Source organism: Argiope bruennichi, chromosome 10 (genome assembly GCF_947563725.1).
Source record: "Argiope bruennichi chromosome 10, qqArgBrue1.1, whole genome shotgun sequence".
NCBI classification, from domain to species: Eukaryota; Metazoa; Arthropoda; class Arachnida; order Araneae; family Araneidae; genus Argiope; species Argiope bruennichi.
The window spans coordinates 33,105,289-33,126,469 of NC_079160.1; the positions used below are offsets into that span (position 1 = coordinate 33,105,289).

Here is a 21,181-nt window from a genome sequence, read left to right on the forward strand (position 1 = left end):
AGGAGACTTATCAATCTGAAGCTAAAATATTTCTCAAAATAAAAGATAAGTAGCAGAAAGAATGAATATTGCTAAACTTTTGAAAGAATGAAGAGTTGATATCATCACTAAATATTAATAACTAAAAACCGTTTTAATACATTGAATAGTCATTGAATTATACATGGTAGAATTTTTTTGAACATGTATATTAATCCTTTTTTCTTACCTTTTTAAAAATTATTTCTTAATTTAATCCTCACTTCCTGTTGCGTAAAGGTAAAATTTATCATGTCGTTCACCATACAATGGTTTAAAAATGATAATGCAATATTCGCTCTCCTTCTTTCAATGATTTGACATACTAGTTCACTGATAGTAAGAGATAGATGTATTCATGGTAATAATGATAATTGTAAGAAAATGTAATAACCTCCATACAGATAAAATGTATCAGGTCGTTTCTCACCCAGTGCTTAAAGAATAATAGTACAATATTGGCTCCGATTCAATGAATTGTCCTAGTAATCCGTTGGTAGTAGTAAATAGATGGATTCACTGTAATAATAATAACTGTAAAACAATGGAAGAACCTACATACAGATAAAATTTATCAGATCGTTTCCCACCCAGTGATTTAATAATGACAATATAATATTGACTCTGCTTCACTGAATTACCCTCGTAATCCATTGGTAGTAATAAATAGATAGATTCACGGTAATAAATAGACAGATTCACGGTAATAAATAGATAGATTCACGGTAATAAATAAATAGATTCACGGTAATAAATAGATAGATTCACGGTAATAAATAATTGTAAGGCAATGTTATAATCTCCTTACAGATCATTGGGTTATATATTTCCTTGTATAAAATAGGGATGATAGCCATGTGATATTAAAATTGTGTAATTATGGACTTAACTATTGCGTGTTTAAAAATGTCTGTTCTGTGTTGCAGGATTATGGGTCGGCTGATGCGCATCCTCCCCTACCACTGGATCAACCCCGGCGAAGCTTCGGGAGCTACGGGTATCTTTGTGATGAAGATGGTGGGGGTGCTTTATTTGCTTGTTATTATCATGGATCTCATCGTGGTTTGCGCCATGCCTGCGCTCGAAAATCGCAGCGGGGCAGCCATCTTCTTCCTGCTCGTCTTCCTGTTCGGCATTATCTTTTGTTTGATTGTCATCTCTCGGCAACCCCAAACGAAGTGAGTCAGACAGTCGATGTATTGACATTCTTTAATTGCAATGCTTAATAGATGCGTACTACTGTGTGATGTAGCTTTTTCGAGTAAAAACTCGCCAAATGTGGCTAGCTATCAAATTTCAGTTGCAATTATTGGAAACGTTTTCTTAAGTGAGTCTTCGGTTTTTGCCCTTACTAACCAAGATGGTGAACGTTTGGCTAACATTTTAATGACTGAAGAAATTGGCTAATAGAAAGTGCCATAAAATTAATTCTAACCAATGATTTAACGGAGAAAAATATTCTCTGTTTAAATGATATACTTTATATAATTCACTTTATGTTTCTTATCATGTGATATATATAGGGACCGCCGGTCAAAGATATTCTAATATAACAGTTGGCGCAATATAGACAAATACGGCTCTTACTCCAACAAATCCCAATATCTATTCAAACAAGCCTAAAAAGTTTTGTTATTATTATCTTAATAAAAATTGGTACAATTAGATCAATCATAATAATAATTACTATATATTTTTTTAAGTATGGAAAAATATTAGAAATAAAAGCAATACGGTACTTGACAGCTAAAAAATAGTCCAGTTTCTTTCTTGCCTTGGTAATGATCGTTATTGTATTTGTAAAATTCACCTTTAATCACATGGAAGCCCATAGAAAATGTAATTAAAACTGTATTTAATTTTGTCACAACGCGTGTGAGTAAACACAGTTACTAAAACAAATAAAAATGAATTGTAAAATGCGTAATATTTTGTAAATGTTATGAAAATTAGAAGAAAAAAATGTTAGGACATAAAACTGACTTCACTTAAAAGATATTTTTTTTTAAATTTTTAAACTGGCATTAAAATAATGTCTATTTGCCATTTTTCTCTGACCTAGTGAGAAACAATGCTAAAGATTTGATAAATTTTGAAATACAAATCTAATTAAAATTTGAAACCCTCTTTTTGTGAGCACTTTCTATTCTAAAAATAACTTCTTTTCAAATTGTAATCTGTGGGTGCAATAATCTGGACGACAGAGTATTTTCATACTCATGCATTTTTCATTCTTTCGCATTTTTAACTTTCAAGATACACATCTAAGATAGTATCTATTTTATTGATATAAGCATGATAAAAATTTTTAATAATCATATTGTACTTCAAATTAAATATTATCAACAATTATTTAATTCTCAACAAGTATCTAATATTCTTAGTAATACATAACTTGATATAAGAGTTATGAAGTATTTTCTCATCATGTAAATTGTTTTACGATAGTCACAAGGTATCGATTAGTAATATCAGTGTAATCATTATAGTGCTAAACGATAGCTATTATTTTCATCATTGATAGTGGCATATACAGTGTTCAAATGAAAAGGTACGAAACGACACTGTGAATAATGAAGACTATCCCAAGTAGGCCTGAGCACAACGATCACATTGATTAACGAAGGATTCCTAGTTCCCAGAATTCCTGTGGCCGTGACGTGACCCAGTCCTTCACAGTTTCCTTGAGTTCGCCGTACGAGTTGAAGCGCTCCCTTTTCAAATGTTTTTTTCAGGGGACCAAACACATGAAAATCGCATGGCGACATGTCCAGGCTGTAGGGCGGATGGTCGAGCTGCTCCCACTTGAACTTGGCCAGTTAAGCGTGTGTGATCCTGGAGACGAGTGGACGCGCGTTATCATGGAGCAGAACCACACCCTCGTGAGTAGCCCCTGTGTTTTGTTCTTGATGGTCCTGCGTAGTCTTCGGAGTGTCTCACAGTACATATCGGAGTTAATGGTTCTTCTGTACTCGAGGAATTCAACAAGTAGCGGACCTTGGACGTTGAAAAAGACGGTGAGCAACATCTTTCCTGCTGACGCTACGGCTTTGAACTTTTTGGGGGGAGGTGATTATGTGTGCTTCCACTGTATGCTGTCCCGCTTTGTCTCTGGGTCGTAGTGATGACACCAGCTCTCATCACCTGTGACTATCCGATCCTGGTAAGCGGGGTCTTCATGATACCGAAACAGATGCTGAAGTGTTAGCCTCATACGCAGTTCTTTGCGCTGGTCGGTCAGCTGCTTCGGAACTCAATGCGCGCACACTTTCCGATAACGCAACCTGTCGTGAGCAATTGCTCACACTGTTCCAACGTTGACAATCACCTTCACCGCCAACAATCGCAATGTGACACGCGATCACTTCTTACTAAGTCTTCCACCTTGTGATGTGTTTGCCTGGACTGGTCTCGAATCATCAACCAAACTCTTACGGCCTGCACGAAAACGGACACTCCATTTTCTCACTGACTTGTCTGACACGCAGTCTTTACTTGGTGACCATCCGGCGATGAGAAGCAGCCAGTGTAACATCTTCCGCTGTCAGAAATTGGATAACGCCGCGCTGCTCCTCAATCGTCTAGTTTTGCTATGCTAACGCCATCCTGTCTCATATGCACCGCCACGTCAATTGAACGGCACTCTTTATAAAAGATTCAGCGCTCTCCTGCGCATGCGGGTGCCAGCGCATGCTCCAATCTACTAGATGTCTCGCTTCGTTCTCCCATAGAGGCATAGACAAATATGTTAACGGTCACGTTGTTACAACGTTTCATTCCTTTTCATTTGAACACCCCTTGTATTTCTACAATGTTTATTTATTTTTCCAATGAATATTCTATAACATTTTGTTCATGGAGAAGTTTAAATTATATATGATATTAAAATCATACTTCTGTCTTTTTAACTTTTTAAACTTTCTTCATACAATATATATAAATTCAATAGTTGTTTCACAGAGCTAACACTAAAGTGCAGATGCTCTATAATACATAAGTTAATTTATTGTCTAGCAATTGTTTTATTGCTGTTTCTTTTAAATTAACGACAAATTTATTAATCATATTTTATAATTTTTTGCACGTTTGCATTCCATTTGATTTTTTTTTTTTTTTGTATATATACTCGACGGGTCTGAAATAAAATTACCCTAAATAAATCTTTCACAATGAAGGAGTTTTTTAAAGATTTACAATAGATACAAATAAATTAGAATTTATTTGGAATTTATGATGTAACTTGAAAGTCATTCAATTATATAATTAAATAGAGTTTAGATTGTGTTAAAAACATCTTGCCATTTTTATAATATATTGTTTAAAATTACTTTTAAGTTTTAATGTTAATTTTTTATAGGTGAAATATTAAAATCTATTTTTCCAAATTAAATGTTGCTTGTTTGTCAAATTTACTATTTCAAGCAACTAATGTAGAATTAAATTTAAAAGCAATAAAAAAACTTCACTTTAGAAACTGGGAAAGAAAATTGGAGATTTTGTGATTCACATAACCAAAGAGTTCTGAAAGGACTTATTCCTATCCTGAACGCTTAACGGGTTAATTTCTAGTTCGCTAATTTCAGAATATTAAAGAATAGTTAGAATGAAATATTAAAGGGTTCATTTATATTTTGCATATTTTTTCTTCGAATGATTTCATTATTTAAAATCGATTCCACCTATTACAGATGCGACTTGAAATTCAAAGCTCCTTGTGTTCCTTTCATTCCTGGCATAGCCATAACAGTGAACATCTACCTTATTTTCAAGCTTTCTGTCCTCACACTGGTGCGATTTTTACTATGGATGAGCGTAGGTGGGTATGGCTTTCTCTTCTTCTCTCACACCGTATAACTTACATGGAACCTTTATTATAGTCTGTGTATTTTCTGTAGGCGGTTCAAGGTCACATTTTCTGCCACGTTACTAGTACTAGACAACCAATAACGAGGTAGAACATGTGACCTTGAACCGCTTACAGAAAATACACAGACTATAGTTCAAGATAATTTGTGATATCACCACTACATTGTTCGATATTTCGAATTCGTTCAAGATTTTGTAAGTTCAGTTGAGTTATATTAACGCCCCATTCTTAAGCAACACTAGGACCATTTAGGAACAGACTTTGTAATTTTGAGCCGTGGTCAGATTACAAGGATAAGCAAGCACATATCTATCGATTTCATGCCGATTCTTAATCGATATACAAGAGCAGTGACATTTTTAAATTTACTGTGGAAATTTTTAAAATAATCCATAAAAAAGTGTACTGAAAAGATTTTGATTATTTTTTTATTTTGAAATTTATTTCATGGAATCCTGAAATAAATTGTTCTCGATTCCCCTGCCAAATAGAGTATGGAACAAAAAATTAATTAAAATATTAAAATAGTATATTGTCATAAAGAATACAAATGTTCAATATTTCAAAGCTTTAAAATATCGGAAGTAGAACAAAAACTTAATTTTAAAATTCATTCATTACAATAAGAAAATGTGTAAATCCAATAAAACAAATGAAATTTATAATAATATTTTAATGGATAGTCTAAAATAGAAAAGAATATTGTTTCTACAAACAGTGGAGGCTCTATTTATCGAAGCCTTATCACTTCACTTTTTTATTACAAAAGTTTCTTAAATAGAAATTTGTAAATGAAATTGTAAATATGAGTGGAAAAATCTGAAACTTATCTATTCACTTTATTGACTTTGACACATATCTTAAACCATGAAAAACATTTGTAATTTTTTATAAGGGCTTATGTATTTTTATGTTTATGTTCATTTGTATAGTTCCAAATGATGTTGGAAATTCTTCTTGGAAAGTTTGTTCATTATCTTTTCATTATTTTCTTCATCGCTCATTGTAATGTCTGTATTAAATTTTGTAATTCTTTGCAATATGATGATCCGCAAAATATTCAGCTGTCAAAATGCCTTCATCAATCTGGAGATAATTAGACAACGGCATTGTTACTGAAAGTGTGTGTGATATCGCCTCTCCGATCTCTGATACAATCTCTCTGATCCAATGTCCAAAGTTGTATTCACAACGCTTACATTTCTATCATTCAACGTCAGATATACTATTTACAATGATTGACCATATATCACACATTCATCTATTGCCATTCTTATAATACAAACTAATTTCTATTACGATTTTGTCTAATTTTTCTTTTTTTAAAAATGTTCTTAGATTAGTATCGTTTCGATAATATTCTAGAAACACCTAGAGAAATTTTCTAACCTTTGATTTCTTTAGTCGTTATGATTTAATCATTTTATTTTAGACAGATAGAAATATGAAATTTATGTCTTGTCCAGTGTAATCAACGAAAGTTCATACGCCAGTTAATTAATCTAAACCAACAAATTAATTAACATACTAAAAGAATACAAACCTACTGATTCAGTGTACGAAAAAATAAATTATTTTGAGAAACTAATGAGATGTAAAATAATGTGTAATTAATGCATGTTATATCGTATGAAATATTGTAAGCATTTGGCATTTACAAATTCTGGACTGATGTATAATTAATCAGCTATACTCTTAATAGATGATAAAACAGTTCTATGTATTTTCATTAAATATGAGCAATTAATTAAAGAAGAACAATTAATTAAGCTAATGATGAGATGTAAAATAATGTGTAATTAATGCATGTTATATCATATGAAATATTGTAAGCATTTGGCATTTATAAATTCTGGAGTGATATATAGTTAATCAGTTATATTTTTAATGGATGATAAAACAGTTCTATGTATTTTCATTCAATAGGAGCAATTAATTAAAGAGCAATTAATTAAGCTAATGAACAGTTGTACAATCATTCCGATACGAGGATCTAATAAAATATTTTTACAGCTTTCAATGATATTTATTATTTATTTCCAAATGCCACAGGATGCTTTGCTTCATTGTTGGAGTATTTTTACTCTATTATACAATACTGTGAATCTTGAACGATTTTGTAAATATGTTCTAGAATATATTTTTAATATTATAATTGCATATGTACTCTTTCTTTTTCAAATTTTGCAAGATTATTTACTTTATTATAGGAATATTTTTATTCTGATTTACTTTATTGTTACAATATTTTTACTCCATTGCGCAATATAGTGAATTTTAAATGATATTGTAAATATATTCTAGAATATTTATTATTATAGTTGCTTATATAATCTTTATTTTTCACATTCTACAAGATTCTTTACTTCGTTGTTGCTATATTTTTATTCTATTTCTCAATATTGTGGGAATTGAACAATATCTTAAATATAATATAAAATATATTTTTTATTATAACTCTATCTGTAATGCTGCAATAGTACAGATATATTGTTCATAATATATTTGTACTATATATATGTGCTATATATATCACAGAATTTATTAATATTGTATAACTGATGTGATATTAATGGTAGTCCCAATGCCATTTGACCTCCTTTTTATAAATCAGATGTGATTAAATACAAAATATTTTTTCAATAATAGGTAATTACTTTTATTCAAATTAGTTATTTAATAGTAAACCGATGCTTTTGATAAGTAATGAGTAATAAAACGAATCATAATTTTTCATAATTTTTTTTATTCTTATAATTTGCTTATTCTTTCTCATTGTTTCTTTCTCATTTCTCCATAGCACAAAAAAATGAAGTAGTCATTAAGCTATCGAATAAGATATTTTTAAATATAGTTTATATTTAGTAATGAAATATACAATGTCATCTAACAGGCTGAATGTCTTGTTGGAGAAGTTGCTTACAATAATGAAGCTTGCAATTATCTTCTCATCGCATGAAAGTGAAATAGATCTTTTAAAATAAATTTCATTTAAATTTTCATTATTTTTTCTAGAATTTATTATCGTAGAATCTGATTATCATTTCTAGTTTCATGATTTATTTTTAATACTAATAATGTTGTTGTTGTTTTTTTATCTCAGGCCTTTTCATGTATTTCTGGTACGGCATCAAGAACAGCTCACTTGAAATGGAAACAGACAAACCCTTGGAACTAAAAATACCCCAAGATCGCGCGGACAACCTCTGTCCACCAGACAACCAGTACATGATGGCCGGTGCCGGGACCGGTGAAGTCGTTGAAGAAGTCGGTTATGCCGAAACTTATGCTGCTCCAACCCACAATGGCTATGTCGCCCAGCCGGATCCTTTAGCGGCTGATCCCTGGTCACAACCAGATCCTTTGGCTGAGAACCCCTGGTCGAAATATAACTAGTATTCATAATGTGCTAATTATTAGTATTAAAATTTTTTTGAATTTCCATTGCGGGACATGTCTGGATTTTTTACTTGTCGGACACTCACTGGTTCTAAAGTAAAAAATCTGGACACTGCCCCCCATTTTGACGGAAGAAAAATAATAACCAACCATACATCGACAGAACTGTTCAGCAACTGAAAAACGGCATGATGCCACCCTGCAAATCACAATATGCATATGTAGATATATATATTTGTATTGTATGTGAGGAGAGATTCTGGCCCAGCTACGTGCTACGCGTTTCATTTTTGCACAATATTTACTAAATTAATGTTATAATATTAATTTAGTTTCATTACTATAATTTCATAACAGATTTAATTTATAATTATTTGCTTTTCTTATAAAATTGTTGAAATTTTTTTACCTTTATATGATGAAATATTGTTGATGTTTCCCTTAAGTATATAAGATATATTCATTTTTAAAAAATTACTTTGGATTTTAACATGGGATATTTTATTGATCTTATATGTGAACATTATATATGTTCGTTTTATATGTATTCATATTATATTCTTCTAGATTAAATTAATGATAAATCTCAGATAAGTGAATCTCTAGCTAAAAGCGTTTAATTAAAAAAATTTGAAATAATATATTAGTGTTGTAAGTTGGTGGAAATATATCATGGCAAGAATTTTAGCAAAGATAAAAATAGTTCGAATGATGTGTAAGACATGTTTGAAGGGGCTTGGCTAAAATCCAAGATCTGCATTAAACAATAAACTACTGTAAATCTTATCAGATGATAAAATTAGTTTTAATAAAAAAAAAAACATTTTTTTTTTTTGAATTTCAAGCAATATTTCAGATTTTATAACGAATATGGCTGGAATCATTCACCCAGTGGTTCAATAATAGCACAATACTTTAATATTGAACACGGTTGAGTTATATTGTGCAACGTCCTATAAAAATGTCACACAATATCCTACAATAGAATAAAATTAAGCATTTTTTTTCTAATATTTTTAGGATTTGCTGCATTATGTTATAAAAATGAATGGAAGCATTATAGGATATATAAAGGTACTTAAATTAATATGAAAAAGAAATTTTAATTTAGTTGATGATTGCAAAAGTAGAGCACTTCATGTAAAATTAGAAATTTTTCTACCAGATGTTTTCTACCAGAACTAATTTAACATTAAAAAACAAAACTAAATGACCAAATTTTGTGAAAAAGTAAAAAATATATTGTTTCTTAAACGAGCAATAATTACCTGTTCAGACACTTTACTATGAATAAATTTTTCAAAAATATTTTCGTTTTCGCTAATGGCCAATCTCTGACAGTAATCTGAGGAATTCACTTATTTACTGTTGCCACAGCATCTGATTCCGGGTGTTTATTGTATTTAAATTTTGCCAGGCTTAAAATTTTTTAAATTCTATGTCTACGAGTAGAAAATAAGAACTGATAAAACTAACTACTATAATGATGTACATACGGTATTTCTTAATGATATGTTTACAAACTTCTAGGAGTAATAGGGTATATCAAATGACTCGGAATAGCATAGCAACGCTGAGTCAGAAATACTTAGCAGACACGTTAGAAAACAGCATGCGCGCCAGATGCCGGATCTATTTATTTTAGCATTACAAAACAAAACGACTAATTATGACAGAGGTGACGTCAGAAGATCCAAAATTTAGAAAAAAACAATGTCAAAATTGTGAAAACACCTTCATAAATGATTCAAGGCCCATCTTACACATTAACTGGAATGACAATAAAATACCAGTATGAAGCGATTCACTTTACACATAATTTTTTCCATTCAGGGAAAAAAAAATACATTAGGTAAGTGAGTCTTAAATGAATTCTTTTTAAATAAAAGATTAATAGAATTTTGATGACGCCATCTATGTGCATATACTAGAACGGTAGAAAGGTTCTCTATAAATAAAACTGTGCATAACAGAACTAAATTTTAGGTATGTAGACAACATTATAATATCACTGGTTATGATAAAATTATGTTCATGTGGACAATTTTAAGGCCATTAATTATCATTGAATCTTGCTTTGGAATACTTAAAGGAAATCTCTTTGGAAACAGTTGGGGATTCTACGCATAACTAATGCCATCAACCGCATCTGGCAAGCATTTCCGACCCAGCATTGTCTTATGATTCCGAGTCGTCTCGATACATTCTATCCGTCCTAGAAGTTTATTACTTGAGTGCTGAAATACTCAAACAATGAAAAAGTGTGTATGACTATAAAACTCAATGTTTATGTACCTTTGTAGCATTATCATGAATAATTTAAGTCTTTTTACATCAAAAAGCAGATTCTTGATTTTAACCTGAGAAAGAAATACTATTTTATGTAAGGTATAAAGCAATATGTTTTGATAATATAAAAGTGCAAAGCAAAGATAGAAGATAAGGTCTAGAAATTTTTACTCACTGCCAATTTTCTTTTATGCAGAGATATCCTATTTTTAATGTTAAATACCTATTTGTTGCAGGTGTGATATCTGAAAATCCTGTTCAAACCTGTTATTCCAATCTTACTTAATGACAACATTAAAAATTATTAGTGAAAAATTTGATACATTATTTTCTTTCATTTTAATAATAGTTTGCTTAATTTTTGCTTTATTAATATCACTAGAATTAATGCGAATTTCTCTCTTATAATAGAAAACTTTATCTGTGATTTATTTTATTTTTATCTTTTATAGATTATGATCATAAATTTGAGATTGAAGCCATTTTATAAAATTAATAAATATTAAAGTGAAACATAAAGCCTGTTTCCTAATAGGTTTATGCAATAAATAATATTTTGCAAACTGTAGTGTAATTAAAATATATTTTAGTGCAAGATATTTAACTGTTAAATTACTTTTAAACAAATTTAGTTTGATTTTTGATATTTCAAATTACTGAATTCATATGAAAGTTAGAAAGTATATTAAAATCAATTTCTTTCTCAAATATAGGTAAAGTGAATTCGATTTTAATAAAATTTCTTTACTACATAATAATATTTGCTCCTTAAATTTTTATTTCTCCAAGTTCTAGACAAGCATCATAGCTTTATTACGTGTTTTAAAATCTTATAAAATTCGCAAAAGTGTACTATTTTGTAACCCACGGGAGCTTGAGCCTCGTACCTCCATGAAAAATAACTGAAAGTAGAATTACACTATTCTCTTTATTCTATTGCAATAAGAAAATTCAAAAGGAATGACAGGTCAAATGTTTTACCCTTGAACTGAGAGAAGCAACGAGCAGAACCAGCAACACTAAAGCCTAATAACCTAAAGACAATAAAAATGACAACTGGAAAGCGTGTGACCGTGATGAAAATCATGTGGTCTTCTATCTGAAACTATTGCTATCTCAACATAAACAAAGCTATCATACTGACTGCAGTCTGCTCTCTAAAGCCAGATAGTAAAAATGTAAATGAAAGGCAATGGGCAGAGCCAGAAGCACTAAAGCCTAGTCACCTAAAGACAATGAAAATGGCAGCTGGGGAGCATGTGACCTTGATGAAAGTCATGTAGTCTTCTGTCTCAAATTATTGCTATCCCAACATAAACAAGACTCAAGGCTATTATACTGACTGCAGTTTGCGCCCTAAAGTCAAGGTCTAGCAGCTCTAAAGCCAGATATTAAAACGGGCAAATGAGAGTAAAAAGGCACATAATCCTAATGGAGCCACGTTGTTTTCTGTCTGCCACTATTGCTATCCAAAAGTAAAAAATTACTTAAGGTTATCATACTGCATGTATCTTGCTGTCTAAAGTCAAGGTCATTTAGAGATAGCAAAACTGATGGCCTGAAGGCATGTGAGTTTGATGGAGTCGCATTGTTTACTGTTTGCCACTGTTATTATTCTAATGTAAATGAGATTTAAGGCTATCATACTGCTTCTAGCTTGCTCTCTCTCAGAAGTGCATTGAATAAAAATTAAAAATTTTCTATTTTAGTGTAAGAATTAGAAAATACAACTTTTTTAGTATTAATTTCCATTATCGGAAATTTAGCTCTTTTCCTATATGGCAGCATAATTTATTTGTGTCCATGTATTATTTGTCAATGTGTATTTTCTCAGTGTTTGTATTTACTTTTTAGAATATAATTTAGCTGTGATATCTAAGCACAAGAGGCATGTACATGCCAGTAATTTCAATATCTATGCAACCAAAATCGAATATTGTGATGTTTATAAGATTTTACAGTCTGCATTTATTTTTGAGTCTGTACATTTGCTTTAATCATTTAAATTCTTTCATTGAAGATTCAAAACTAACTATTTTAATTTATCACTTATTTGATAAAAAGCATTTATCGCCATAATGTGTTTGTTTTCTTAAATAAACAGAGTGATTTAAAATAAGTTTATTTTAATGATATCTATTATTTATTTTTATAGAAATAAAATAAAATATTTGAATTAGTTGCTTCAAGATGAAAATATAATTTTAAGTTCGAAAATAATTTCAGGAGGGATTACTAAAATGGTTTTAATATTCTTTTAGAATTGGCAAAATAAATTTAATTTTTCACTCAACAAATTCTAGAAATAAAAAAAAAACGATTTTTATCACGATAAAAGAAATTCAATAATTTCAGTGTTTTAGTTTTAAGATATCGAATAAATAACATTATCGAAATTGTTTATAACAAATCCCATTTTGCATATCGTATATTTTTATAATGATAATTAGCTTAATTAGGAACTGAATACATTGGTGCGCAATAAATAATTTTATTATTTGAATTCGTTGCAAGTCCATAGCATAAATTATAGATCGGCACAGAATGATATAATCGATTCAATATAATCGTGATTTGATATAATCGATATCTGTTCAGGTGGGATATGAAAGTTTCATTGCTATGTTAGTACAGGACCGAAAAAAAGAGAATAAAACTGTATATTCAAATAAAAGTAAACAAAATTATTTGGAACTGTAAGACAAATTTCAAAATAAGATATTATAACATTTTTTATAGCCTTAACTAGTTTTTTACCCTTTATTGAAATGCCTTATGGTCCTGTTAGAAAGAAATAATGTAACTGTTTCCAAACCTTGTCCCATTCCTTTCTTTGACATGGATCAGACAAAATCCATAATGATTTGTTAAGATTAAAATCTAGTTTACACTTGGATAGTTACAGCAGTAGTTGAAGGATCACGTCTTCTTCAGTCAGCAAATGAGATTATAAGACAAATAATCTCGATTAAAATACGTCACCCTTCAAAAACTGCTATTATTACCTCAATCTGCACTTGCTTTTATGATCATTTTTGAATAGGAAATATTTTTAAAATAATATTTCCTGGTAATCTCCAGCAGATAAAAAATATAATAATATCACCCCTTCACTTTTTGATATATGTGTTTTTACTGAAACATTTGTGTGCCTCTAATATTATTTTTAATATTTTTTAAGTAATTTGATTAGCTTTCTTATTGTTTGAAAAATTTTATTGATAATATTTCTGTGGTATTATTTAAAAGTATGAGCATCCTTTTATAAATATTAATTCTCCTTAAAATATATGATTAAATGCGCTATTTAGTATTCATATTTTTTGCTTCGAATTAGAATATGATAGTTCAATTAGATAAATTATCTTTGCTCATTTTCACTTTAATGATTTAATTTATATTGTAGTAAATTTATAGAACTTCTAAAAAGGGCAATAATGGAATAATATTTATTATTATTTTTTTTATTTATCTCTATGATTTATAGAAAGTAAATTAAATTAATTATTTTTACTCATTTTGATTTTAGTTATTTAATTTATATTGCATTAAATTTATAGAAATTCTAAAAAAGGCATATAATGAAATAATATTTTATATTATTTTTTTTATTTATTACAGATATTTATAGAACTGAAAATATGAATTTTGGTCTCTTATGAATGAAGCAGTTTCATTTAATATCTTCCGAGTTTAAACGTTTTAACATATTCTTAAGAAAAATAATCTAAATATTACAGGATTTTGAAATATTTGGTTAAATTATCATTTAAAAATTATAGAATTTAGGTTTAATCCTTTTTATGGATTTTGATAAGAATTTCCTTATAATTTTTCATTCAGTTTACTCGGTAACAATTTAGTTTTAAACTAGCTTATGCTAATCCCAATAAGAACCACAGCACATCGATACTACTATGCACTTTAAAAAGCAATAAATATATTTTTTAAAGACAAACGTCAAATTTCCTGCACAAAAAGCTATAATAGGGCTTGAAATTGACTGGTAACATCCGCAATGAATATATATATTTAATGAATACAAATAAAAAAAGACTAATTTTTTGACTACGATAGCAAAGGTTATTTTTGATGAAAATTCCGCCTTTTTAGTGTTTGTCTAAGTGTTTCCTTAAGTGTTGGTCACAAAATTCAATAAAAAATATCGCATTTTAGACTGATTGTTGTTAGTGTGAGTTTTTTTAGAAGCAGGTAAGTCTTTCAGGACGGCAGAGTTTTGTTTTCACATGTCGTTAAAGTAAAAGACATGTTAAAGATCAAACATGAATTTGATTGGTTTATTTTGGGTTATCATTATTTGATTTCTTTAAAATATTACGCTTTTCAGTTAAATGCTTTAAAAAGACTATATTATATAAATTCCGGTCCTTGCAATTTTCTTATTAGAAATTTCAATAATAAAAAGAATAGAATAGAATAAAATTAAAATTTTTAAAATTTACTTAAAATATATTATTTATTCGACTGTGCAATTTTATTTTACATATTATATGAACTTTTTCTGTTCCTACAGAAAACATCGCTAAACAGAGTTACTTTTAACATACATTTAACTGCTCTATTTTTATTTAAAAAGGCACCACGTTTTTGAGAATAAAATAGAGCTCCGCTTACATTTCGAATCATATAAAAACAGTAGTCAAACAAAATAATGTCAGCAAAGAACATCAATGAAATTATATTAGTGATAGCCCATTTCCCATTTAAAAATTAATCATATGTAAGGAAAAAAACAGGCTAATCATCTTCAGACTAGCCTAAATAAAAATTTGAAAATAAACCTGCTGTCCTGCAATAGCTCAAATTTATATTAGAAATTAATCCCAATATACAAAATAAAATTAAATAAATCAAAAAGGTAAAACTGGAAACATCAGAGTAAAGCTTGAAGACATATTTCAATCAAAATAGCAATTAGATTTCGCCATTTTTTTCACAAAATTTTAAATAGCAATCGCGTTTTTCATGTGGTATTCGATTAGTCAATGTAATTAAAATACATACTTTTATAAATAGGGCATTTATTTTACTTATACGATAGGTCTTAAAAATCACTTAGCAAACAGTAAAAAAAAATGATTAATGCGCATTATATGTGGGGCCTTATAGTTTAAAATTGTGCATCATGTATTTGAAAATCTAGGACAAATTTATCAATTATGTTATGAAGCTTCACAATATATTCCTTTAAACATACAATGACTTAATAATTCTTAGTCATATATTCTATCTATATTTTAATTAGCTATATATCAGCTGTATTTAATATAATAATTATTAGAATTATTACAATTAGCTTAGAAATGTGTTATCTTCTTTTATTGTATAAAATGTAAAATATTTTGTAAATAACATTCGTATCATTTTTATAAGATGAAATGAATTATAAATGCATCATTTTTGTTTCTAGTTATTTTGGAGAATATTGTTATGTTTTATTCTATGATTTAAAACTCAGTTATTATTAAATACCACAACAAAATGTATAATGAAAAAAACAAACTGTAATAATATATTCTGCTTGCTGTAAGGCATTTTAATGTTTTTCTTAGATACTTTCAAATATTGTCATTGTTAGTTACATAAGTGTGATTCAATTGTGAAAGTCGACAAAACCTTTAGCAATATTAAACAAATGTATCGCAGTTAAATTTCTCAGGAAATTACTTAAAGAAAAGTTGAATTGAAGATTTTCATTGCTGTCAAAGGCAACTCAATTTGACAGTATTTAGTAAACCGCATCACCTGTGTGTGACGTCATGTGTATTCTTACGCCACTAAGATTTTATAAAATTAAAATTTTTTTATTTAATTTCCTATTAAGTATCATGTCGATAATTGATGTTTTAATCTAAATTCTATAGATCTATACCAATATTATTTCAAAACAACTGCATCAAATTCAGAACTACTTAACTAAGCGTAATGATACATTCTCATAGATTGAGTTGCCTTTGACAATAGTTTCGAAATTTGTTTTGTAGGAAGTAATTGATACTGTAGTGATTATGCATTGAATGAGATAGTGTTGATTTTCATTAGAATGAACTAAATGTGAATAAAATTTTTTCTAGTGCATATTTCAGCAGAAGTTATATATACATATATATATACTTATATAAATGTGCACAATGTGTATGTGAAATTGAATGCATGTGTTGTGCTTTCTTGAAATATTTTTACATAATTTTTTTAGATGTTTCTCTTTCTCTTGTGCAAGTGTACTTCCTCCACTGGATTTAACAATTCTTATAAGTGTTTTCATAATATGATGTGCATTTCAATGTATTGTAAACTGCATGTCCATCTTTATCGTATTTAAATGTATAGTGTGTGCGTGATTAGATACATTTTCTTATTTCTTGGAGTATATTGGTTCACATACAAAAATTATACATTTGAAGGAAGCTAAAATGAAGCACGCTTACTCCATCATATTCTAATTTTTAAAAAAAGATGTATTTATTCTGAGAATAAGCTATCCTTGGAAATATCGGAAAGCTCTTATGCGCAAAATAGAGAGCAGTTTACTATTTTCTATGCAAGTGAGAAAAAATAAAATTAAAGAAAGTGATTTTTTTTTCCTGTGAAACTAATTTTTTTTTATTTTTCAAAATAGTAAAATATTTTATGAGTAATTCAGCATATCAAAATGTTAAAATTAATGAAATTCTCTATTTACTGTGATTCTAGGTAATTCATTCACGAGTACATTTTTGATTTTAAGAACTGATAAAACTTGAGGTTTAACCGATTGTTTTCTGCGAACGATTTTTCCCCGAGTATTTAACTATTCCTCTGTGTAAAATATTTCTATTTTGTAAAAAAAGGTATTTAATGACTTTCGGAGATCATACAGACTATTTACATAGAATTAAGTTATTTTACTCTATGTTCTTTTCAACAGAATAATTTTGTTTTCAAAATGTAAGCCCATTTTTTAATTTTGATCCCCCATTTTTTTTTTCATTTTAAACCCTTTTTTTACTATAATACTCGAAAATCATCATTATTGTTATCATTAAGTATAAGTAAAATTAATAATTCTGGTTAATGATTGTAATTATTTGCAAACGAATAGTAACACTTATTAACTGGAAACTTAATTACATCTCCTAAAAAGGAATTTAATCATAAATGAATTATTAGTATTCGATGATAGTTTCTTTCTATCATATTCTTTGTATATATAATTATTAACTGAAATACTTTATTATTAGCAAACAAAATAATAATATTATGATCTTTAAATATTTGCAAAAAATATATATAAATAAATATATAAAATAGAAAATCCCTATAAATTCCTGGGCAATCTAATTATTCTTGGAATAATAGTGTCATAATATATAAAACAGTAGATTGTAAGTTATATCAAAATATATATTAAATAGTATTATGAGAGTGTATCACTTTATAAGAGAAACTTTATAAAATTCCAAATTTAGCTATAATGAGATTACTTCTGTGAACTATTTCTAGATTGGATTTTTTTTTAATTTGATACTTCGCCTCAAAGACGAAAATTGTTCTTATAATTAGATTATGCGTAGATTAGGAATATGCGACATGTTAAAACATGAAAAAAATTATTGGGAAATTGAAAATAGCAAGCAAAGAAACAACTTGTGAAGTCTTGAAACTATTCCATTAATTCAAATTAAATCAAATAATTGACGATTTAGTGTAGTTATAATTTTATCAAATAATTAAAAGAAACAAAATAGAAATTCAATACATTTTGGTTCACTTTTTGCAAAGGGAACATTGCACTAGTTTCCCTAATATAAAATAATAAGGTTATATTGGTGTAAAAAAAATAGGATTTGAAAAAAAAATTTATATACATATTCTTTTCCTTTTTTTCACAAAATTTATTACTTGTTTTTCAAAAAATTCAAATTTTTCATTAAATTAATTAGTGTATTCTATATTTTTAAAATATTTTATAAAATATAGAATATAATGATGTCTATATTTCAAGCCCATTCTTTTATTTGGCATAAACCGATGTCATTTTACTATAAATATGCAAAATTTTCTATTTATTTTTAAAAATACACAATTAATTAAACCAGTCTACAAAAAAAAATTATCATAAATAATTTTTTCTCTGAATAATTATATTTGAAAAGTAAACATATTTTATTTAATTACCTCAATTATCTAAGAATTATTCTTGATTTATACTTATAAATACTACTGCGAGAATTTCTTTTATAAATCTTTTTCTTTAACACAATTTAGTCATTTTCGTACGAAATGAAAATTTCTAAAGAAAAATTCAAATGTTAGATATATTCAAAAAATGTATGTTGAAAAATTATTTCTTTGTTTATTAACATATTGTTAATACCAAATAAATTAATAAAAAACAAGAATGAAGCATGGTAAAGAACGTATTAGCCACGTTAATATGTCGTACAAAGAAAAATTGAGGTAATCGAGTTAGCCCCATCAATATGTCGTAGAACAAGAAAATTGAGGTAATCGTGTTAGCCACGTTAATATGTCGCAGAACAAGAAAATTGAAGTAATCGTGTTAGCCACGTTAATATGCTGTACAACAGGAAAATTGAAATAATCTTAGCCCATTGTGTTATAAAAACGCCGCGTTTAATCAATTCTGGTTGAAATTTTTTGTTATAATAAATACATTAATTATTAAAAATGCAATTTTTAGCTAAGATCAATAATGATATTGATTTGAAATAAAGGACTCATTGCGGTTTGGAAAATATTTATATTATTAAACAAGAAAAAAAGCTTTAAATGGACATGTTTGTGATTTTTTCATGAATCCAAATGATCTACGAGTAAAAAAATAAATCGCTCCAATCGCTAGTGCCTTGGTTGAACTTGCATATTCTCCTATATGTGAACATATCAAAACTTGCCAAATGTAATTTAGTTGCAACGATCTATTTTTAAAACAGCGGAAAGCAGGATGTCTTGCTTTGGAAGCATTGCATTGCTTTCATTTAGTTTAGAACTTAGCACATGTCAAATTGCCTTTCCAGTAATAAACGAAAATCTTGCGTTGAGGTTTATAATATTTTTCTTACTTAAACAGAATTTTATATCTGTGTATCTATGCATTTTTCAAACTAAAATAAAAGAGCATATAATGATTGCTAGTACTTTAAGAGTATATTAAGAAATAAGAAATATATTCATAAATTTTTTATGCTTTTTTTTTAAATCGACTTGAAACTCATCTCAAAAATTAACAAAGAATCAGCATGTATTTGATTTGTATTTTTTACATCCTGAATATGTAAGCAAATCAATATTTGTTGTTGTAATTTAATTAGAGGAATTGAGATCATTATATTATTGTTCCTTAGAAATAAAATTACAGAAAGAAATTTTGAAGCAATATACGAAATAAAATCAAATATTGAATTCTAAAATTATTTATACATTTAATTTAGATAAAAAAAGTATTATATATAACAATAAGGCCATGGAAACGTTAGTAATAAAAATAAATTGATCTCTAATAATTTATTTTACTAATTAAAAATACTCACCTTAATTAACTTTTAAATAAATAAACTATGCAATTCATTATCCATTATAGTGCCGATAATAATTGCCTATTTTTTTGTCCAAATATTAGTGTACTACAAAAATATTAAAGAGGTATTCTCGTGTTTAAAAGCAAAATAAAAAATATTGTTTTTGAGATTTTAACATTTTGTTCTAAATAAGATAGACGCAAATTAAAATTATAAAAATCTTTAAGTAAAGGTTTTGGTAAACTATTCCATTTTAATATTTAACAGAATTACTAAAACTAAAAGTATCTTCCAAATATTTAGTTGTCATATTTCAATCGAAAAAATTAATTTAAATAAAAAATAATTTTGAACAAAATTTTGATATTTGTAATAAATATGGTAAAAAATGTTCAAAAATTATATTTTCCATTCGCAAACCTCTTCCTCATTTTTTATTCACTGAACAATATTACCTCATAATGATAATCTATTAAATGGATAAATTTGTATCAATGCTCTATTAATGATAATTGCTATATTTTCAATAATTATGATATTATCATGAAATTCAACTAAAAATCAACCTTTTTTTTGTTTTTGAATATCTTTTCTTTTTGTTACTCCAAAATATTAAAATAAATGCAAAAAGTACTTTTTAATAGTATTTATTCCAAATGCAGTGAATGTACAATATGTGATTGATTCCCTGTAAGTTTATTTAAAGCTAAGTTTATATTCAAAAGAATTGTAGTTTCTAATCTATAAATAAAATTTTATATTCTTTGTGAAAAAGTAATTTGTATTTAATATTCAGATATATAGCGTTATATCTTAAATGCATGACAGATGCTTAGAAAATAAGCTTAAAGTAAATCTTTTTGTAAAATAAGAAGTGAATTATTTGATAACCGTTAATAATTGGTTTGTATTTCAAGATATATTGTCATCACTAAGAATTATATTTTCAAAAAATTATTTGTAATGAAAACTTTATGAAAATATATGAATGGAATTTACTTATCATTTTTAATGTGATAATTGATTATAATTTAAGAATATTATTAGAAATTAATAACCAAAATAC

General features: G+C 27.8%; 1 protein-coding gene across 1 annotated transcript in view; it reads left to right on the forward strand.

The window, feature by feature from the left end:
* LOC129987494 (probable cationic amino acid transporter) overlaps positions 1-8,281 on the forward strand; it is a 191,614-nt gene extending 183,333 nt beyond the window's left edge. The window contains exons 10-12 of the mRNA XM_056095469.1: positions 945-1,196; positions 4,707-4,834; positions 7,989-8,281. Coding sequence (XP_055951444.1) covers positions 945-1,196; positions 4,707-4,834; positions 7,989-8,281 — 673 coding nt within the window. The remainder of the gene's footprint in view (positions 1-944; positions 1,197-4,706; positions 4,835-7,988) is intronic.
* The last annotated feature ends 12,900 nt before the right edge of the window (positions 8,282-21,181 follow it).